Below are 23,946 nucleotides of genomic sequence, written 5' to 3' on the forward strand. Positions count from 1 at the left end.
CAAGACACTTCAAATTTTTAAGATTAAAAAGTAATTTTATCTCTTAAATATAATTTTATTATTGCAAAGTAGAAGAGTGGTAAACAGTCTCCCTTTAAAAGAATTAGCACAACAAAATTAAAGAAAAGTTTACAGGTATAGCTAATTCAAAAATGGGACAATTATACCTAAAGGTATGGAAAAACCATTTACTTTAGTTAAAAAAAATGAAGTGTTTAATAATGAAGCTCTTAATAAGCCATTTAAAATACTGTTCTTTCTTCCCCTTCCCAACTCTAGCACCACGGTTTGAACTCAGGAAGCTCCATCACATGAGCCATACCTCAGAGAGGGAATTTTGATGATTTTTGGAGTTGGAATCTCAAGCACTTTTCTGCCTAGGCTGGCTTCAAACCCTTATCCTCTATATCCCAGACTTCTGAGAAGCTAGGATTGAAGGTAAAAAACCACTGACAGACTTAAAATACAATGTTTTAAATTCAGTGTGTAGTACTATCTATCTGTAAAGTAATATCTAGTTAGCAAGATTTACCTTAAATATGTCAAATATTTATAATTATCAAAAACCAGCAAAAAATCTGCATCTTAAAGCCTAATATCCTGATAATTTTAACTTTTTTCTAATAACTCTATAAACAAACTTTTTGGGTACTCAAAGTATTGAAATAAAATTATAAATACCAGCTTTTAATAATGACTCAAAAGAACAATACTTTAGAAATCATCTTCTATGAAATGACAAGTGAAAACAAATCTCTTAAGAATAGAGGGACTACTAAATATTATCTAAAAGAAAATCACCAAGGGATTCAGGAGTACTCAGTAGTACAACCCTTCACCTAGTATGAATCTAGGTTCAACCAAGTTAAAAAAATTAAGTGTACACATATGATTAAACATTTCTAATTAAATTTAAATAAACTATGAAACTTCATTGATTTTGCTTTTCACCAAAACAAAGTTTCAAAAGTAAAATTGGGTCAAATTTAATTCTAAATATTTTCTTCTTGTTATGATTTGTTCTCTAATACTTTGGCAAATTATTTATTCAATCTCTTCTTCAGGTTCTCCAGGTGTTCCATACTAACATCCTCTAATGCAAGTACCATGGCTTTACACAAAGAAGGATTAAATGAAATAGTCATTAGACAGCACAAATCTATTAGATTTCTCTGACATTTCTGCAAACCTTCAAGGAACTTTTGGTATTTAAGAGGATCCTTTTTTAACTTTTTCATTTCTGATACTGAAAACCCTATTAAACCAGTCAGTATTTCATTTACAAAGTCTACATCTAAATATGCAGTGCCATCAGAAACCTTTGCAGTGATGCTCCAAATGCCACCAGAACTCGAGAGATTTCCAGTTAGAGTCACAATAAATGCTTTGACTTTCACTGTTGTAACTTCCTTTGGTTTGCTGGCCATTAGGACAGACAAGTAGATAAAGGGTGGAGAATGCAAATCCATAGCAAGAGAAGTATCAGTGCTATTCTCTACCGATTTTGAACAAGCTTGTAAATGGTGATCATTTTCACTAGAAATTTGTGAACTCTTTTTTGGTACACAGTTAATGTCTCTACTTAATATTTTATTACTTAAGAAATGTCCACCTGAACTGCTGACGGTTTGTTTTATTTTATTATCTGTCTCTGGGTCCTTATCTTTATTTGTAAAATCATGAGCTAGAGGTACATTACAATGACCCAAAGAAATATTACTGTTTTGATGTCTAGCAGATGGATAACCTAAAGACTTATCTTCATGAGTCATTTGTTCAGATAATTTGTTTTCACCCCAACTATTGTCTCCTTGTTTGTAAGCCAAAGAAAAGTCACCTGATATATTAGGTTTATGTGAAAATCTCTCTATACATTTAGCTGTGTTTTTACTCAAACTCAGTGGCTCTAATTCTTTGATTTCCATCTGTTCTTTCTGGACAGTTTCTTCCAAAAGTAAGGCCTCCTCCAGGCAAAAGTCATCTAAATTCACATCAGTGAAATACATAGATTGGTTTGGTGGTTTCTCCTTTGGGCTCAGAGAAATAGGTCCTGGCTCAAAACTTGACTGTCTCATCTGAATAGTATTTGTGGAACTGCCTATGTTCAAACACCTTTCCAAGGAGCTATCGTTGTTTTCCCCAAGTTCATCATTTTCATCCAGACTTGCCAAAAGTTCTTCATCAGAAGGTCCTAAAGTAGGATCTAGAACATCTGTAACTCTGGGGATATTTTCAGTAGCATTACTTGGTATGACTGAGACTACAGGATCAAGTTCCCCAATTAACCTTGCAAGTACTTTTTCTTGGGCATATTCTTCTAAAAGAGCATCTACTTCACCTCCTAAGACCTTCACATTTTCTGGTTTTAACAAGAGCACACCAAGACGGAAAGAAATGTTTCCATGAATCAAAATTTTTGTTCCTGGAGAAAGATCACTATGAAGAGCTGGAACAGACTGATACTCCATTGCCTGCATTTGTACAATTCCATCAGTGATCTGTAGCATCAACATTCGAGAAGACTTTGCTTCCCAAGGTTTTAGGGTAACTTGCGTTTCGGCTGTAACCAGATCATTTGTTGTATTTTTTCCTCTCAACTTCTGTATCTGAGAATATGCAGGTTGACTTACATCAACCAAAGAATTAATCTGTAGAGCATAAAACCCATTCAATTCTCCTTTTGGAATCTCTAAAATGCCATCAGGTAAAAGAGGATGTTCCAAATCTCTCAGATCAGTAAGCAGCCATTGTTCAAATACTTGTTTATTAATTTGTGCCTGAGTCAAATTAAAAGTATCATTTTCTTCTTGGATCCAGCTAATACAAGCTTCCAGCCACATCTGAGGTACTTTAACATGCCATGTAGCTAACAGCCAGGTTTCAACTCTTGATGCAATAGTAGTTACACTCATTTCTCTTCAATGAAAAAAAATATATATCTAATACCTGAAAACAAAACAAAAACATGGTAATTCAGTACATTTAAATGCAGGCTTCTATAATTTTCTATGATGCTCAAGCAAGCACAAACACCACAGTCTTTTTCTTTCTCCATCTTAAAAATGGTTGACATTCAATTGGTTGCTGGTGGCTCATGCCTACAACCCTAGTACTCAAGAGGCTGAGATCTGAGGATTGTGCTTCAAAGCCAGCCGGGCAAGAAAATCATGACACCCTTATCTCCAATTAACCACCAAAAAGCTGGAGGTGTAGTTGTGGAAGTGTGGTTGTGGCTAACCTTAAGCAAAAAAGCTAAGGGACAGCAGCCAGGCCCTGACTTCAAATCCCAAGAAAAGGGGAAAAAAAAAATTCAACTAAGACATTCTACCTGAATAAAATTCAAATGTCCAAAAGTATCAAATAGTACAACAACAACAAAAATGTTTGAGACAGATCAGGTTTGAAAGCTGGCTGTCAAACTATACGCTATATGATATGTTTCTTCATTAATTCAGCTTTTTCATTTTTAAAATATTGAAACTACTATCTATCTTATAATAGGATTGTTGTACAAACTACCTTAATAGTATTTATTAAACACAATTTCATGGGGCTGGGAAGAAGACTCAGTGGTAGAGTGCTTGCTTTGCATGCATTAGGCTCTGGGTTCGATTCCTCAGCACCACATAACCAGAAAAAGCCAGAAGTAGCACTGTGGCTCAAGTGGTAAAGTGCTAGCCTTGAGCTGAAGAGTCAGGCACAGCATCCAGGCCCAGAGTTCAGGCCTGTGACTGACAGAGAAAAAAAAAAAAAAAACCCACAATTTCAGACATATAAAAGGTACTCAGTAAATAGAAATTGTGGTATAAAACTAATAGTCAGGTCTAATACTTTAAAATTCAGTTAAGAAATAATGTTCACCAAAGCTCTTTTCATATTCGTAATTAATTCTAACAATGCTAAAAGTTACTATTGCGTTTGGCCATTTGGCACTTAAATAGGCAGGGTAAGGATAACATTTTCTTTTGGGGGGGGAAGAGTCAGTCATGGGGCTTGAACTCTAGGCCTGGGCACTGTCCCTGAGCTCTTCAGCTCAAGGCTAGCGCTCTACCACCTGAACCACAGTGCCACTTCTGGCTTTTTCTGTTTATGTGGTGCTGAGAAATCCAATCCAGGATCTCATGCATGTGAGGCAAGTGCTCAACTGCTGAGCAACCTTCCCAGCCCCATAAGGATAACATTTTAACAAATAACAGTAGACTGAACAAATGTAAAGCAACCATACTGGTTTGCTAAAATATTGTGTGTGTGTGTGTGTGTATGCTGGTTCTACAGCTTGAACTCAGGACCTGAGTACTGTCTCTGAGCAATTTTGCTCAACACTAGTGCTCGAAGACTTGAGCTAGTGCTCTAAAACTTGAGCCACAGCTTCTACTTCCAGCTATCTTTTGGTGGTTAATTAGAGATGACAATCTCATAGTTTTTCCTGACCAAGTTGGCTTCCAACCTTGATCTTCAGATCTCTATCTCCTGAGTAGCTAGGATTACAGGCATGAGCCATCAGCACCCAGATTAAGCTGGTATTCTTGAACTCTTTTTTTTTTGTTTTTTTGGTTGGTTGTGGGGCTTGAACTCTGGGCCTGGGCACTGTCCCTCAGCTGTTCAGCTCAAGGTGAGCGCTCTACCACTTGAGCCACAGCACCACTTCCAGCTGGTATTCTTAATAGTCCTGCCAGATAAATATCCTTATTATTAATTTTTCTCAGTGTGATGCAATAACAAAACACTAATCTATTATTTATTCACATTAGTTTAATTTGTTCCTTCTACAGGTGAAGGTATCTAAGAGGTAGAAATAGAAGAAAATTTACCACTTGGCACCAGAGCGCAGAACTTGATGACAGGATTTGGAACTGGTTGTTCAGTGAGTATTCAAAATATCTACTGCTCAGAAATGGCCCTGAGACACAAGACAAGAAGCAGTAGGGTTATGAGGGGAAGCTGTACAAACGATCATTGGTTTATGTTCCTGAGTACAAGATTTTAATGTTATGGTACTGGGGATTCTGTTATTGGTTAGGGCAAAGTGGAGTTAGCACAATAAAAATATATGGTTTAGAGTGAAATAAACAGAAACAGGTGGGCTGGGAAGGTGGCGCAGTGGTAGAGCACTTGCCTTGCATGCATGAGGCCCTGGGTTCGATTCCCCAGCACCACATAAGCAAAAAGAAAAAAAGCCAGAAGTGGCGCTGTGGCTCAAGTGGTAGAGTGTTAGCCTTGAGCTGAAGAGCTGAGGGACAGCGCCCAGGCCCAGAGTTCAGGCCCCACAACCGGACCCCCAAAAAAAAAAGAAACAGAAACAGGCAACTGAAAAGTTACTCTTTCAAAGCCTATTTCTTGATTTCTATACTTCAAAGAGCTATTATAAAAATTTAAGATATTAAAAAAAAGTGATAGCTGGATGTCGGTGGCTCACGCCTGTAACCCTAGCTACGCAGAAGGCTAAGATCTGAGGATCGTGGTTCAGAAAACCAGAAGTGGCGCCGTGGCTCAAGTGGTAGAGTACTCGTCTTGAGCTGAAGAGCTTAGGAACAGCACCCAGACCTAGAGTTCAAGCCCACAACCCAAAAAAAAGAAAAAGAAAAAAAATGAAGGCAATAAAAGCCGGGTGCTAGTGGCTTACACCTGTAATCCTACCTGCTCAGGAGATTGAGATCTGAGGATCGCAGTTCAAAGCCAGCCAGGGCAGCAAAGTCTGTGGGACTCTTACCTCCAATTAACGACCAGAAAACCAAACCAGAAGTGGCGCTGTGACTCAAGTGGTAGAGCACTAGTCTTGAGCAGAAGAGCTGAGCGATAGCACCCAGGCCCACAGTTCAAGCCCCATGGTGGACCAAAAAAAAAAAAAAAAAGCAATAAAAAGACTCAAGATATAAAGTATTTGGATATATAACAGTTCAGGGTATAACCCTGGTTCAGCACCATGCTCACTTACAAATTCTGTGACCTCAAATTAATCAACCTCAAAGTAACCAACCTACTTATTTGTTGTAAGGTATACTAAATAAGTAGGTTTCTTTAGGTAGGCAATGAAGAGAACATCCTGCAGTATTCAGGCAGGAAAAGAAGTTTATGTACTGAACTGCTGCCTAGCTGTGCATGATGGAGAGGGAAGAACTACCCCTGGGCCAGGACTATCTAGGCCAGCGACAGAAAGAGGTGTGGCCAGTTGAGGGAACGCTGTGGCCACATTGGATCTACATGTGACCTCAGGGCCTGGGACCCTCCTAGGGTCAGATGGGGGTCGTGACAAGAGGTAGCCTAGGATGTAACCTAGCAGGAGAGGGAGATGACTGCCTCCAGGTGTGCCGGTTACCTCGGTCACACAGGATACAGGGCAGAAACTTAGCCAAGAGGTAGGGAGGTGACTGCACTGGGCCTGCAAGCCCCAGGGCAGACCTTACATTTGTGAAATAAAAATACTACCTTTTTCCTCTTATTCTGAAGAATAATTTGAAAAAATAGCACTGCTACAATAGTAAGAACTCAGCAATCTATATTATTAAAGTACTTACCACAAAAGCTGACAAAAAGCACTCAAAAACTATGATTATTGTTGGCTTACGCCGGTAATCCCAACTATTCAGAACATTGAGATATAAGGATTATGGGTTGAAGTCTGCAGCCTCTTATCTCCACAAGCCTCTTATCTCCAATCAACCAGCAAAAAGCCTGAAGTAAAGGTGTGGTTCAAGCGTTAGAGCACCAGACTTGAGAGAAAAAGCCAAGCATAAAGTCCTAAATTTAAGCCCCAGTATCAGACTCAAAAAACACTGTTCAAAAAGAAATGTACTCAATACCTTACTTATATAACTGTAACCCCTCTGTACAGCACCTTTAAATAAATTTTTAAATGCAAGAAAAACAAAAACAAACAAAACAAAAACCAACCAGTTGCACTCGGTCAAACAGAGGAATGAACTTCCTAAATGCTTGTCCGGCCATGACTCTCCGCAGTCGTCACTCGGACTCTAGAATTGTAAATGTTTATATTGAGGAGAATGACAGTATATGTATTTCGTGTTTTTTTTTCCTTTTTTGTTTGTCGGTCATGGGGCTTGAACTCTGGGCTTGGGCACTGTCCCTGCACTCTTCAGCTCAAGGTGAGGGCTCTACAGCTTGAGCCACACTGCCACTTTCAGTTTTCTAGTGGTTTATTGGAGATAAGAGTCATTCATGAACTTTCCTGCCCTGGCTGGCTTTGAACTGTGATCCTCAGATTTCAGCCTCCGGAGTAGCTAGGATTACAGATGTGAGCTACCAGTGCCAAGCTAGTATTTGTATTTCTAATTCTACATTATCAATGTAAAAATCTCAAAGGCAGGTAAGGTATATATATATGTTGTGGTAAAAAATAAACTATGTAGGACTAAAGAGGCATGCCTAACAAAGAAACCAAGAGCCTCTACACCAGCCCTCTGACTTATAAAATGGAAACATTTCCTGGCTGATTTGTTTGTTTGTTTTTGTCACCCTGGGGCCTGAACTCTGAGCCTGGGCACTGTCCCTCAGCTCTTCAGCTCAAGGCTAGTGCTCTACCACTTGAGCCACAGTGCCACTTCTGGCTTTTTCTGCTTATGTGGTGCTGAGGAATCGAACCCAGGGCCTCAAGCTTGTGAGGCAAGCACTCTAACACTGAGCCAACTTCCCAGCCCTCCTGGCTGATTGTTAAGAAAACAGGATACATATCTTGTTTTGTACACAAAATACAGGAAAATAACATTCATTTTGATTAATTGTACTAAATAACAGGTTTCAGTAAGACATCTTCATAGTTGTATTAACTATGTGCTTTGGTCATATTTGCACAACCATCCTCATCTTGACATCCTCCCTCTTCCCCCAAATAGTCCCATTCTGCCTTCTAGGTCTGATTCATTATACATTCATTTGTTGATGGGACATATCAGGTGGGACATAAATATGTTGACAGGACATATAAGGCTGATCCCATGACTTGTATATTATGTGTGGATAGTGCTGTAATGAACATGAGTAGGCAGGTATCACTAGTGTATGTTGAATTTTATTAACTGAAGTATATTCCAAGAAGTGGAATAACTCTGAGGATGGGTGGGAAGATAGAAGAATCACAGTCCAAGGTCAGCAAAGGTAAAAGTAATAAGATCCTATTTGAAAAACAAACTAAAAGCAAAGGACTGGGGACATGGTTCAAATGGTTGAACACTCACTAGTTTGGATCACAATTCTCCTATCAATGGCCTCTCTGGTAAGGTGACACACTCATGCCACTATGCCCAGCTTTTACTGTTAAAAGGGGAAAAAGATTGATCCTCTTGATCTCTGCTTTTCAAAAAGAGTGGAATAACCCACCATTTCCCCAGCTTGATTTTCCCCATTTTATTAATTTGAATTTCAGATGCAACTTGAGTCTTAAGATACTCTTAAAAATTTATCTTTAATGTTATGCCTTTTGCCACAGTATATAAAACTGTGAAAAAAAATTAATGGTGATTGAGCCTTTTTAATCTAGATTATTTTTCTTGAACTTTAGAAAAATTTCAGTGTTTACCTTTTGGCCCCCACTGTGAATATCAAACCTCAGGCCTCATATTAGGCAAGCACTCTACCACTGAACTGTATCTCTAAGACACCTCCCCCCCATCCCCACCCCCTCTCCACAAGTACTAGGGATTGAATAGAGAACCTTGTTCATCTAGTCTAGTGCTATACCACTTGAATCATACCCTTAAACCCTTTTTGCTATTTTTTCTTTTCTTTTACAGACAGTCTTGGATTTATTTGCCCAGTCTGGACTATACCTTCAGACCTGCATTACCACCATATCTAGCTCTTTTTGTTGAGATGGGGTCTCAATAATTTTTTGCCTGGGCTGGCTTGGTATTGTGAGTCTCCAGATCTCTGCCTCTTGAGTAGCTAGGATTATAAGCAAGAGCCCTTGATGCCCAGCTCAAAATGGACTTCAAAAGCCATAAAGCTCTAAGAATATCTTAACTTAAAGATAGGGAGACAGGCGCTAGTGGCTCATGCCTGTAATCCTACCTACTCAGGAGGCTGGATGGAGTTTCAAAGCCAGCCTAGGCAGGAAAGTCCATGAGACTATTGTCTCCAATAAACCATCAGAAAACTGGAAGTGACCCAGTGGCTAAAGTGGTAGAGCTCTCACCTGGAGCTCAAGAGCTCAGGGACGGCACCCAGGCCCAGAGTTCAAGCCCCATGACCAGCTCTTCCCCCTCCCCCTCCCCCCCAAAAAAAGAAAGAAAAAGAAAAGATAGGGGAAAGAGAAGGAGAAAGGCAGAAAGGAATATCTGAGAACAAAATAATGTCATTAAAGTTTGGAAGGTGGGACACAAACAATTAAGTGGTAAATAACTTACATAATTTAGCACAGACCAGAAAGCTGGATGTTAAGATGATCCACAAAAAAGACTCCCTTAAGAGATTTATGACTGTAACAATGCAAACTCATGTCAGGGAGAGGACTATTTCTATTTTCTGGAAAGTAAAAAGAGATGGTTTCAAGCTTGGAGATACCAGAATAGTGCTGAAGGTGAAGCTATCATGCTGAAAATAGGAAGAACAAGTGAATTCTTAAATATTGAGTGTGGAATATTCCACTGTCTTTATCCTCGTAACTCCAAGAAACATCAGTGTCTAGGATTAGAGTCTCCAAAGACATTGGAAAATTAATTTTTCTAGGCAATCTTATTGCCAACTGGAAAGACCTAAATATACTAAAAGAAGGGCTGGGAAGGTGGCTCAGTGGTAGAGTGCTTGCCTCACATGCATGAGTCCCTGGGTTCAATTCCTCAGCACTACATAAGAAGAAAAAGCTGGAAGTGGCGCTGTGGCTCAAGTGGTAGACTTGAGGGATGGGCGTCCAGACTCAAGAGTTCTGGCCCCACAACCAACCAAAAAACTAAAAGGGGAAGTACCCATTAAATGACCTGTTGTGAAGCTGCACCCAGATTAAGGTTTTAATCAGCTTTCTAGTTTCCCACCCTAATTATGACAAAACATCTGGGAAAGCTCTCTAGTGAGAAACTATATCAAACAGAAAAACACAATGAAGTGACTACTGAAGGAGTTAAAAGCTTAAAAAAAAATCTATTATTAATATCCTCAAGCAAGCCAGGTGATGGTGGCTTACTCCTATAATCCTAGTTACTCAGGAGGCTAAGATCTGAGGATCGAGGTTCAAAGCCAGCTCACATAGGTCAGCCCACGAGACTCTTATCTCCAGAAAACCGGAAGTGGCGCTGTGGCTCAGGTGGTAGAGAGCTAGCCTTGAGCTGAAGAGCTGAGGAACAGCACCCAGGCCCAGAGTTCAAGCACTACAACCGACCAAAATAAAATATCCTCAAGCAGATATAATATAAATAAAATAAAGACCATATGCGGTAACACAGAGAGGAAACAAGAATTAAGTATTTAAAATATGATATGAAGCCGGGCGCTGGTGGCTCACGCCTGTAATCCTAGCTATTCAGGAGGCTGAGATCTGAGGATCACGGTTCAAAGCCAGCCCGAGCAGGAAAGTCCGTGAGACTCTTATCTCCAATTAACCACTAGAAAACCAGAAGTGGTGCTGTGGCTCAAGTGGTAGAGTGCTCGCCTTGAGCTGAAGAGCTGAGGGACAGCACCCAACCCAGAGTTCAAGCCCCACGACTGACCCCCCCCCCAAAAAAAAGAATCCCATGGACTACACTTCCAAATTACTAGAGCTGATTCAAAACTTGGGCAAATAGCAGGGTATAAAATTAACCCTCAAAAATCAATGGCTTTTCTGTATGCCAACAATAAGAAGAGTGCAGCTGAAATCAGAAAAGCAACTCCATTCATAATAGCCCACAAAAAAAAAAAAAATACCTAGGAATTAACCAAAGAAGTGAAGGACCTCTATGATGAAAACTTTAAAAACATGAAAAAGGAAATCAAAACAGAACTTAGAAAGTGGAAAAACCTCCCATGCTCCTGGATTGGAAAGATCAACATCGTGAAAATGGCAATACTTCCCAAAGCTATCTACAAATTCAATGTGATGCTATCAATATTCCAATTTCATTCTTAAAGGAAACAGAAGAGGCAATCCAAAAATTCATATGGAACAATAAAAGACCCAAATAGCAAAAACGATCCTTAACAGAAAGAACAATGGTGGAGGAATATCAATACTAAATTTCAAACTCTACTACAAAGCCATAGTAATCAAAACAGCTGTGTAATGAATGGCACAAGAACAGACCTCAGGATCAATTGAATTGAAAACTCAGAAATGAACCCACAGGCCTATAGCCACCTAATCTTCGATAAGGGAGCTAAAAACATAGAATGGAAGAAAGACAGCCTCTTCAGTAAATGGTGCTGACAAAATTGGTTAATCACTTGTAGAAAACTAAAGCTAGATCCTTATATGTCACCCTGCACCAGAATCCACTCCAAATGGATCAAAGACCTTGGAGTCAAATGTACTCATTACCTTGCTCATGTAACGGTAATCCCAAAATAAATAAAATAAACACCAGTACTGATAAAAAAAATTTCTAATTAAACAAAAAGAAAAGAAGAAAAGGAAAAGAAAGGAGGGCAAGAAAATTATCTAGAAGATTCCCAATGAAAGGAACCAACACAATGTATAAAAACATGTATATAAAATATATCACTGGGGCTGGGAAGGTGACTCAGTGGTAGAGTGCTTGCCTTGTATGCATGAGGCCTTGGGTTCGATTCCTCAGCACCACATAAGAAAAAAGAAAAAAGCCAGAAGTGGTGCTGTGGCTCAAGTGGTAGAGCGCTAGCCTTGAGCTGAAGAGCTGAGGGACAGCGCCCAGGCCCAGAGTTCAGGCCCCACAAAAAAAAAAAAAAAAAAAAAAATATATATATATATATATATATACACACACATATATATCACTATGAAATTCCAAAGTAAACAACTCACCAAAGGAAAAATAAACAGGTTATATCAACAGAATAAGGAATAAAAATGGCTTCAGACTCTCTGATGCTAACTAGAAGATAAATGAGCAACTTTTTCAAATTATTGAATGAAAATTCTTTATCTAAGCAATTTATCAATTAAGTTTGATAGTGACATAAAAGCTTTTCAGACCTGCACTCTCTAGAGTAACTTTTGGAATAGAAAGCCAGCCTAAGCAGGAAAGTCCCTGAGGTTTTTATTTTCAAGTAACCAGCAAAGGAAGTGGCGCTGTAGCTCAAGTGGTAGAGCGCTCGCCTTGAGTTGAAGAGCTGAGGGACAGCGCCCAGGTCCAGAGTTCAAGCCCCACGACCGACAAAAAAAAAAACAACAACTATATAGAGCACTCAAGTAACCAGCAAAAAACCTTAAGTGAAGCTGTGCTTTTGAGTGAAAAAGCTACAAAGCACCCAGGCCCTGAGTTCAAGCCCCAGTACTGGCATCTAAAAAGAGAGAGTGTTTGTATGTGTATGCCTGTGCACACGCACAGAGGCAGAGAGCCTCAAGAAAGATCATTTTTTAAGGAGCTAAAATTGTGTAAGACTATCGCTTCTAGCATTTCACACATTTTTTTTTCTTAGTTTACACCTGTGTAACAGCAGAACACAAATATCCCTCAATACCTAAAGAATATTTAAATAATAAGAGAAGCTAACAGTAAACAAACAATACTAAGAAAAAAAAAAACACCTGTAACTCAAGAAAACCAAAAGTTGCAGTGGAAAGACAAAGTACCATGATTTGTATACTACATGACTTACTTGTTTGTATCAATACAGTTATAATACCTTAAATGACAAGTTTTATTTAACTCAGTTGTATAGTGAGATGGAAAAATATGTGAAAATGGGGATGTAGGTTAGTAAAAAAGACAGTAAAAAATAAAAAAGTACCTAACACTAAAGAATCATAATGTAGTTTTAATACATACTCTAAATGACAAAAACAATAACACAGCTATAAAGTGAGATGGAAAACTGATAAAGACAGAAAAAAGAGCTAAATCTTCATCTCTATGGTAAGAGTCATAGATATATGCCTAAAACTAAAGAATCACACATGGGATCTCTGTATGCTCTTAGAGCAATGGAAATAAAAACAACAACAAAAATCAGCTATAAATGTTAAAAGTGCTTCTGGACAAAGAAAGGAAAAGAAAAGGAAGGCAAGGAATTACATTTTCCCCCCTTTTTTAAGACGGGATTTCATTAAAAAGATCAGACTGATCTCAAACTCACAATCATCTGACATCTGCTTCCCCAACCCTTGATTACACAGGCATCTACCACCACACTTGGGCTTCAGGATTGTCATTTTTCAAACGATTCTTTGAAGTTTGGTACACATATATTCATTTCTTCAATCTTCCTCATTCCACTGATTTCTATGCACAGATGTTTAACTTTGGGAGAAAATGTCCCTAATATTATCATCCATTTGTCTTACTAAATCTTTCATTACTGCTACTACTGCTACTAGCAATGAACAAAACATTTAAAGGTATAAAAGAATAATGTGTTCTCTCCTAGATTAGAAACAAAGCAAAGATATCCACTTCAATATAGCTCTAGAGGCCCTTGTTAGTGCTTAAATCAAGAAGAACATATATAGATTAACAACAGAAAAGCACCAGTAGCTCATGCCTGTAATCCTAGCTACTCAGGAAGCTGAGATCTGAGGATCAAGGTTCAAAGCTAGCCTGGGCAATACAGTCCATGAGACTCTTCTCTTCAATAAACCACCAGAAAACTGGAAGTGGCGCTCAAATGATAGAGGGCTTGCCTTGAGCTGAAGATACCTTGAGCTCAGGTACAGCACCCAGGCTCAGAGTTCAAGCTCCATAACTGCCAAAATAAAAAATAAAAATAGAAAATAGCATAAAGACTGACATATAAGCCAACGTAACAGATTTAAGAACCCTGAAACAAACCCTCATTATCTAAAATAATATCAAGACTACACAACAGAAAAAAAGATAGTCTCTTTAACAAATGGTGTTGAGAAAATAGGATACTTGCATGCAAAGAATAAAAATTAATCTTATCTATGCTATAGAGATAATTTCACAACTTCTGCTCTGTTAAACACAGTTAAGACTATAAAAAGAGTGTTGAGAAAAGTGGTAGAGTGCTTGCCTACTGAACATGATGTCCAGAGTTCAAATCTCAGTATCAGGAAAAAACAAAACAAAACACAGGTGGGGCACCAGTAGCTCACACCTGTAATCCTAGCTACTCAGGAGACTGAGATCTGAGAAGCAGATCTGAGGAGCATCTCCAATAAACCACCAGAAAACCAGAAATAGCACTGTGGCTCAAGTGGCAGAGTGCTCACCTTGAGCTGAAGAGCACTGGGTTAGTACGCAGGCCCAGAGTTCAAGCCCCACTACCAACAACAACAAAGACAACACAGGTAAACCCAACACACAGCAAGACACAGCCTAGAAGCACTTACCATAGATTTATAGCATGACTATATAAAACAAGTTTTAAAATGAACAAGATTTAAACAGATACTTCAGAAAACACGTAGTGAATAAAAACATGCTATGATACTCAACATTATTAGACATCAGTGAAATAAAACTTAAAATCACATTTTAAAAACCTTATATCAGAACCAATAACACACGTATAAATAGTTAAAAACTAACAAAGACAAGTTACTTGTAGCTCACACTTGTAATCCTCCCTACTCAAGAGGTTGAGAACCAAAGATCATGGTTCAAAGCCAACCTGGACAGAAAAATCCATGAGACTTCATGTCCATTTATCCAGTAAATACAGAGCTGGAAGCATGGCTTGCTCAAGTGGTAGTGAGCTGGCCATGAGTAAACAAGCTGAGCAAAAGATTGATGTACTGAGTGCAACCTGAGGAACTAGCAACAAAAATGTTAAGTAATAAAACCAACTACTAGAATTCTTGTCACTTTTGGTAAGAAAGCAAAATGGCATGGTTACTTGAGAAAAGTTTTGTGTTTTATAAGAAAGTTAAACATGTCATACTATACAACCCAGAAATAGAAGTATTAGGTATTCACTTAAGCAAGTAAAATACTTTCCATATTCATTAAAATCTAAATGTGAGGGGCTGGGAAGGTGGCTCAGTGGTAGAGCGCTTGTCTTGCATGCATGAGGCCCTGGGTTCAATTCCTCAGCACCACATAAGCAAAAAGAAAAAAGCCGGAAGTGGCGCTGTGGCTCAAGTGGTAGAGCGCTAGCCTTGAGCTGAAGAGCTGAGGGACAGCGCCCAGGCCCAGAGTTCAGGCCCCACGACTGGACCCAAAAAATAAATAAATAAATAAATAAATCAATAAATGAATCAATAAATAAATAAAAAAAATCTAAATGTGAGGGGCTAGAAAGGTGGCTCAGTGGTAGAGTGCGTGCCTTGCATGTATGAGGCCCTGGGTTTGATTTCTCAGCACCACATATAAGCAGAAAAAGCCGGAGTGGAGGGGGGGGGGTAGATGGGAAAGGGAAACAAAGGAGGAGGCAACAATGCTTGGTAAGAAATGTACTCATTACCTTGCCCTTTAATTGTAACCCCTCTGTACGGTATTTTCACAAAAAAAAAAAAAAAAAAAAAAAAATTTTTTTTTAAAGCCAGAAGTGGTGCTGTGTCTCAAGTGGTAAAGAGTTACCCTTGAGCTGAAATGCTGAGGGACAAGTCCAGAGTTCAGGCCCCATGACCTACCGAAAAAAAATCTGAATGTGAACCAGGTGTTAGTATCACATAACTGTTAATTCAAGCACTTGGGAAACAGAGGCAGGAGAATTGAGAATAGCCCAGGCTACATAACAGGTTCCAGCCAGCCTGGAAAATAAGCCTGTATCAAAAAACTGAATAGGTGTATCAAAAAACTGAATAGGTGGCTAGGCCCTAGCAGCTCACATCTGGAGTCCTGTATCAAAAAACTGAATAGATGGCTAGGCCCTAACAGCTCACATCTGGATTCCTAGCTACTCAGGAGGCTGACATTCTGAGGATCACAGTTTATCAGGACAGGCAAATCCAAGAGACTCTTTTCTCCAAGGGACAAGCAAAAAGCTGGAAGAGGCATGGCTCAAGCAGTAGAGTGCCTGCCTTGAGCAATAAAGCTAAGCAAGGCCTTCAGTTCAAGCCTTGATGCCAAAACACATGCACACACACAATTGAACAGGACAACAAAAAACCTGAATGTGAATACTTATGGCAGCTTTATTCATAAGCAACAAAAACAGAAACAACTCAAAATAGCCTTCAATGATGAGCAAATAAACTGTGGTATATTCATACAGTGAATACTAGGCACTAATAAAAAAAGTACTGAGGTACATGTAACATGAATGAATACCAAACAGTATGCTAAGTGAATGAAGCTAAGAAATGCACAATTTCATTTTAACTCCATTCCAGAAAAGGCAAGACTATACAAACAGAAAGCCGATTGCCAAAGGCTGGGGATGTGAGGAGAAACTGACTACAGGCACAAGGAAATTTTGGTGGTAATGGAATTGTTCAGTATTATGATTGTGGTGTGGGTTCCATTGACTACATGTATTTGTATGAAAACACAGAACTCTACACCAAACTGAAGTATGAGTTTTACTGAAGACCCTATCTCAAAAATCCAAAAAAGAAAAAAAGGTCAGCAATTATAGTAAACATAAATATGTTAAACTTAATTAATTAAATTTAATACTATCAAAATGAATATCCAAATCTGGATGTATGTTTCATAAGGGAGACCTAAGAAATTAATAAAATATAGAATAGAATTAACTAAAATAAATGCAGGTTAAAACCTCCAAGTGTAATTCTACAAGGTCACAGCTTAGTAGTGCTTTATGAAAAGACCTGTACTTTACATAACCTAAGATTCTAAAGTGTAAATTTATTGTATGTTATCAATTTTTAATCTAAAATATTAAGCTGGCTAACTGGCTTTTACTAGCGCTGGGTGAATACATTACCACTTTGTCAACTAAAATTTAAACACTACAATGCTAACAAATAATGCCAGTGTTAATTATCAAAGGTGGTGTGATGATGTGTAAACTAAGTATAAAGTGTACTCGGTAAAGTTATAAATTGTTTCAGTCATTATACAGCATAAATGCAATTATAATTAAGTTACTTGAAGTTTTTTGTTTGTTTTTTGCCAGTCCTGGGGGTTGAACTCGGGGCCTGGACACTATCCCTGAGCTTTTTTCACTCGAGACTAGCACTCTACCAAATGAGCCACGGTACCACTTCCAGCTTTTTCTGTTTATATGGTACTGAGGAATTGAATCCAGGACTTCATGCATGCTAGGCAAGTACTCTACCTCTAAACCACATTCTCAGCCCTTGAAGAATAGTTTTTTGTACCACAAATCACTGTGAATATAACATATAAATGTAAATTACCTCCATGTAACAGAAATACTGTTTTCTACCAGAACCTTTTAAATATCAAAAATAATACTGTTGAAATTTTTAAGAGGAAGAAACCAGAAACAAAGATTAATCATTTGTAAATTGAAAGAGGTCAAGGCAGGGTACAAAATGAGCAATGATAAATTTCAAAGTTAATTCTATATCCTAGCACGTATAGATATATCGACAGAATTGAATGGTTTTCTAAAAATAAATTCAAACCTCTTATTTGCAAGATTTTAACTTACAAAATACTTTTAAATTGCAATATTATCTAAACTACAAAACAATCTGTAACATAAAGACTAATATCTAAAGATCATACCAAGCAACTGGAATCTAAATCTTGCTAATTCCTATTTTTTTGGGGGGGAGGGTCCGGTCATGGGGCCTGAACTCTGGGCCTGGGCCCTGTCCCTCAGCTCTTCAGCTCAAGGCTAGCACTCTACCACTTGAGCCACAGCGCCACTTCCGACTTTTTTCTTTTTTCTTATATGGTGCTGAGGAATCGAAGCCAGGGCCTTATGCATGCAAGGAAAGCACTTTACCACTGAGCCACCTTCCTAGCCCCCTAATTCCTATTTTTATACCTTTCTCTAGACCCTGAAGACAGAAGTACAAAAGACATATATAGCTAGCCCTTGTTTGCTTATAAACCCCATTTATATATAAAATCCAAACAAGCATTTTATAAGAGTACCAATAGCGGTGTGTTGGTGGCTCATCCGTCTAATGAGCTACTTAAGAGGCTCAGATCTGAGGACCACAGTTCAAAGCCAGCCCTGGCAGGAAAGTCCATGAGACTTTTCTCTGTATAGCTCCAATTTTAGTATATGTGCTGCTGAAGTGAACACGCGTGAGACTTTTATCTCCAATTAACGACCAGAAAACCAGAAGTGAAACTGTGGCTCAAAGTAGTAGAGCACTAGAGTTAAGTAGAAAAGCTCATGGACAGTGTCCAGGCCCTGAATTCAAGCCCCAAAACTGACAAAGAAAAAAAAAAAGAGTATCATACTGTTATTAAAAAATGAAATGAGGAAGTGGCACTGTAGCTCAAGTGGTAGAGCACTCACCTTGAGCTGAAATGCTGAGGGACAGCGCTCAGGCAAAAAAAAAAAAAAAATGACTTATCAGATCTCATGTAAAAGCTAAGCATTAAATTATTTCATTACAGAGTTAATAATATCGTCTACTACTTTAAAATTTGAGTTTCAAAAAGAGCAGTATTATAGTTAAGCACTACTTTTCCTTTCCTTTCCTCTAAAATACCAGAATTTTTCTCAAAATATTACAAACTAATAATTTAAGGCTATGTGTCAGTTTATTTAACATTTATTTTCTTTTATTTCAAACAAACCTCTTTGTATTGTGACTAACCACATCAAGTGACAACCCCTTTCAGATAGACAAATTCTAAAAAATACTGTTTATTCGACTGTAACAACTAAACTGATCTGTTAATGTATGCAGGTCCTAATTAGTAAAATTCTTCCCCAAACAACCCTCTAGGATTTAAATCCCAATTTCTGGACTTACTAGGTCACCATGTCACAGTATAATGTTATTGTTACAAGGCAAAGAAAAAATTCCAATGAGTAAAACTCCAAAAGATAATCAAGACATTTGGAAAAACAAGCAAACTGTAATGAGAAATAGTTAACACTATAAACACTCAAATACAGTCATTCTCAAGGATTTTACCAAAATGTCCAGAACTTTCGGAGGGGGAAAAAAAACACCCTACTAAACGTAAATCTCCATTTCTCAGCATGGTAAATAAAGCAAAGGTTATGATTGCTCTGGGGCACAGATAAGAATCACTACAACTTCATATCATAATTAATTATAATAAAAAGATGATGGATAATAGATTTTTTACATATGTCACAAAAATAGTCATTTTAATTAAAAATTATATAGGATCTACAAAATGAACTGTAGACTGGGTTTCAATAACTGAAAATCTTAATAATTTAGTAAATTGTATTACTTACATCTGGCCTTTCAGAGAATTCTTAAGGCTTCTGTCTCTTCCCCCTCTGGAGAAATTGGATAACAGTAGTGGTAGGAAGTAAAAGCAGCTGAGGAGAGCTTAGCAAAGGTAGTACAATTTTCCATTAATATACAAATAACAGCCTCTTATTTTCAACAACTACACTACACAAGGAAATTGTACACTTAATATGTTCATACTTTATGATACACATCTTCCATTTTCCAGAATTAATGTTAAGAAAACTACCAAAAATAAGGACAAGGGGCTGGGGACTATAACCTGAGGTAAAGTAAGTGTTCTGTTTTACAAGTTCCTGGGTTCTAGCCCCAGAAGCAAAAAAGAAAAAAGAAAAGAAAACAAAGAAGAGAGAGAGGGAGAGAGACAGACAGAGATAGGGAAAGCAGCAGTCACAGCAACAGCAGCAACAAAAGAGAGAAACATAGTAATGAACATTTATGTGTTTCAGTGTTCATCATTGTGTTATCACCTAAACGTTCAGCAATAGAAGAAAAATAATTGCACTGTTTTCCAGAACAATCTTTAAATAAGTATTTTCAAAGTACTATTTAGGGTCAATAAAAAGTTCACATATAAACTTATACACAGAGGCTGGGAAGGTGACTCAGTAGTAGAGTACTTGTCTCGCATACATGAGGCCCTGAGTTGGATTCCTCAGCACCACATAATCAGAAAAAGCCGGAAGTGGTGCTGTAGCTCAAGTGGCTAGCCTTGAGCTGAAGAGCTAAGGGACAGCACGCAGGCCCAGAGTTCAAGCCCAATAACCAGCTAAATAAATAAATAAGTAGATGGATAGATAAAATAATACACAGCTTAATCCTTAAAATTGATTAGAGAAAAAATTTTAATTAACATTTTGTGTCTCATAAATTGTCTGATCACGCTAATTTACATTTTGACTACCAAGAAATCAACAGAAGCCAAAAGCAGAGCAGAAAAATTCTGTCACTCATCACTAAGGTTTAGACATATTTGACTTACAGATTTTCAGTTACTCTCATATACTAATTTTGGAGGACTTTGGTTACTTGTTTTTTTTGGGTCCGGTCGTGGAGCCTGAACTCTGGGCCTGGGCACTATCCCTCAGCTCTTCAGCTCAAGCTTTTTTCTTTTTGCTTATGTGGTGCTGAGGAATCGAACCCAGGGCCTCATGCATGCAAGGCAAGCGCTCTACCACTGAGCCACCTTCCCAGCCCACACTGGTTATTTTTTATTAGCTTATTATAATAGTTATACAGAGGGAGAGATTTGTTACATCTCCACACATTTACACCATATTCCAACCAATCTCACCCACTCTATCATATTCTCTGTTCTTCCAATCCTCCCAAATAAGCATCTCCAACAAGTTTCCTTGTTCTGTACTCAGAACCTTATTTATTTATATACTTATTTGTTTGTTTATTTTTGGTTGTGGACACCCATGGCTCATGCCTATAATCCTAGCTACTCCAGGAGGCTGAAATCTCAGGATCACAGTTCAAAGTCAGCCTGGGCAGGAAAGTCCATGAGACTTATCTCCAATAAACCACTAGAAAACTGGAAGTGGAGCTGTGGCTCAAGTGGTAGAGTGCTGGCCTTGAGCTGAAGAGTGCAGGGACGTACCCAAGCCCAGAGTCCAAGCCCCACAACCAAGAACAACAAAAAAGTCTGTTTTGATTTATTAGGGATGTCTTCAAGGCAATTTCAGAATTTTATGAAGGTATGCTAAAAATTACAGAGAAAAATTATGGAGTGACTGAAATCAAGAAGCAATCAGAAGCCAGGCACCAGTATGTCATGCTTATAATCCTAGATACTCAGGAGACTGAGAGCTGAGGATTGATCATGATTCAAACCCAGAGAAAAAAAACTGTGACACTCTATAATCTCCAATTAACTACCAAAAAGCTGGAAGTGGAGCTGAGCCTCAAGTGGTAGAGTACTACATTGAACAAAAAAAGTTCAGGAATAGCCGGGTGCCGGTGGCTCACGCCTGTAATCCTAGCTACTCAGGAGGCTGAGATATGAAGATCATGGTTCAAAGCCAACCTGGGCAGGAAAGTCCGTGAAACTCTTATGTCCAATAAACCACCAGAAAACTGGAAGTGGCTCTGTAGCTCAAGTGGTAGGGAGCTTGCCTTGAGCTGAAGACTGAGGGATGGCGCTCAGGCCCAGAGGTCAAGCCCCACGACCGACAAAAAAAAAGTTCAGGAATAGTGCCTAGGTCCCTGCGCGTGCATATCTCCCCCCCCCCCCCAACACACACAGAGTTATTTCTGAACTATTAATGCAAGAAAAAAGCAGAACGTGAATAGGTTTGGTATGAAACCCAATTCTGTTAAGTGACTTTGGACATAGTCCTTACCTCTTAATCTTAATTCTCTTGTTCATAAAACAAAGGTTAAATATAACTGACTCAAAGTTCTATAATAAGCATTAAATTGCCAGCGTAAGATCTGGCACAAGGTGGAGAACTCAAGACATAGTAGTTATAAGTAATGATCCAGCTGGCAGAGTATAATATCAATTATATTAGCCTATCTGAAATAAATCCCATAGCTAAATTTTACTAGTTTTAACAGTCCAAAATGATCATTAAACAATTACACCAGACAGGAGCTACTGAATGAATTAACTAGTCAAGTCTTTACATGAGCAAAGGTTTTGGGTTGTTATTTTGCTTTGCTGGGCCTGGGTGCTATTAACCCACATACTGAGCTCTAAGCACCGGTTTCAACTTTGTTGAATAGAAAACTATCCATTTTACTTAGAGAATGAAAAGATGAAGACAGATTTTCATGTTAAAGAGAAAATCTGAAATGTATATAAAGATAAGGAAGAAAACAGAGGATGGGGATGATTAAACATCCCTCCCAGGATGATATCTAGAGATGGTAACAACTTTCACTAGGCAGGTAAATCTATTCCTGAACAGAGCTGCTCTTTGGAGTTCCACTCATCACTGTTTTATCAATGTAGAAAATGGCTTCACCAGAAATACCAGTTGTTTTTATTTAAGATCATTATTATTGTATTCCTACATGCAAACATTAACCCAGGTTTACAATGATAGATTGAATTACATGTTGCAAATGCTGTCTGGTAGATTAAATTTCTATAATCCAAGTATTCCCAATTCTTGGATGAAGTTTTAATAGAAATCTGAACTTTACAACTTAAAACCAAAACGTGTTTGTTGCTTAACCCCTCAGTAAGATTATATATTCTTCACGGTGGAGAGATTTAGAAGCTGTATTAACTTGCAGAAGCTGCACTATCCCAGACATTATGCCTTCTCTAACAGTATTTGATGTGTTCTCCCAAGATGTAAATATTAACCAAGTCCTCAATTCCCACGATCAACTTTCCTTCCTAAACACGAAAGTAAAAGACGATGGGTGTTATGCAATCATTACAGCTATCAAAAAGGATGCCGGTATATGTATTTAATTTATTCAAGAAGGAAATTGTTACAAGGGGAGTAAATTGGCACAAAACCATCACTACAATACACATTTGCGCTTGTATGTGTGTGTTAAATGTGAATTTCGCTTTTAGGTAAGAGTATAACATCTTTATGCTTCAATGTGACTTTGTGATCGTGGGTGGAAGGCTAAGTAAGCATCGTGGAAAGCCGGTACAATCACGGCTGTCAATGTTCCAGGATTGTCACCAACTCAGCGTGACCTATTATATGCCTGAACAAAAGCCATCAAAGCTTGGCACCAGGGCTTTAGAAACGAGTAACCCTACAAGAACTGCAGCTTAGGTTGAGTGCAAGGGTTTTCGTTCTAATCACTTCCCAATCCCGACAAAAGGTAGGCGCCCCAGAGAGTAGTGAAGGGAGCGTGGATTAGCCGATTTGCACTTCAGAAAAGGAACATTTGCTGCCTGGAGTTTTTCTCGGAATGAACGACGACACTGGAGTGCTCATACCAAGAAGCACGTAAGGGGTTAAAAAAAAAAACCACATGCTTGGGTTCAGGTTTCTACTTAATAACAATAATAATGATGATCACGATGATGATGGCGGTGGTGATGAAAGGTCTCAGTAGGGCCGCGAGCCCGGCAAAACACGCCCCCCGGATCGGAAACCCGAGTACTGCGAGGCTGCGGCGTGTGCGTCCCGCGTTTCCCGGGATCCCACCCCGGAGGACCGCCCGCCGCGCCTTCCGGCCCGGTCTGGCCGGTCGCGCCGTGACCACCGGGCGGCGCGGACCGTTACCCGCGGCGGGCTTCGCGGGCGAGGGCCGCGCCGGCGGGCTGCACTTACGCCGCGCACCGCAGGACCCCGCGGCCCAGGAAGGCGGGCGGGCGGGGAGGAAGGGGCACAAGGAAGGGAACTACGGCCACAGGGCCTAAGTCTGGGCCGGGCACCGACCTGGGCGTTCTGCCTTCCCTCGCGCGACAGTGGTCACCTGGCCACGCGACAGTGGGAACCGAAATCGGCAAGACCAGCTGCTTAAGGGCTTTTTGCCTCTTCCCGCCCGATTTGCCACGCGCAGGCGCTGCTCCGACCAGCTCCAAAGACTCCCTCCGGGCTCGAAAAAACGCCCCCTCCCCGCCCCTCCCTAGGCGCGTGAACCCAAGC

General features: G+C 39.2%; 1 protein-coding gene across 2 annotated transcripts; it reads right to left on the reverse strand.

Annotated features, from left to right (window-relative positions):
• Window positions 1-23: 23 nt before the first annotated feature.
• On the reverse strand, window positions 24-23,884 carry Rmi1 (RecQ mediated genome instability 1). Of its 2 annotated transcripts, XM_042696244.1 has the most exons (3): window positions 23,737-23,884; window positions 4,812-4,900; window positions 24-2,946 (listed from the first exon to the last, which is right to left on the reverse strand). In XM_042696244.1, the coding sequence occupies exon 3, from the start codon at window positions 2,910-2,912 to the stop codon at window positions 1,041-1,043; it is 1,872 nt and encodes a 623-aa protein (XP_042552178.1). In that variant the 5' UTR covers window positions 2,913-2,946; window positions 4,812-4,900; window positions 23,737-23,884; the 3' UTR covers window positions 24-1,040. The 2 variants fall into 2 exon arrangements, with proteins under 2 accessions (XP_042552178.1, XP_042552177.1); XM_042696243.1 differs by lacking the exon at window positions 4,812-4,900.
• Between the last annotated feature and the right edge of the window lie 62 nt (window positions 23,885-23,946).

The sequence above is a fragment of the Dipodomys spectabilis genome, unplaced genomic scaffold (genome assembly GCF_019054845.1).
Source record: "Dipodomys spectabilis isolate Male_0828 unplaced genomic scaffold, ASM1905484v1 ptg000204l, whole genome shotgun sequence".
Classification (NCBI taxonomy): Eukaryota; Metazoa; Chordata; class Mammalia; order Rodentia; family Heteromyidae; genus Dipodomys; species Dipodomys spectabilis.

Bases quoted from the DNA above. Each gene is read 5' to 3' on its own strand.
- Rmi1 (XM_042696243.1), bottom strand. From the start codon at position 2,912: ATGAGTGTAACTACTATTGCATCAAGAGTTGAAACCTGGCTGTTAGCT.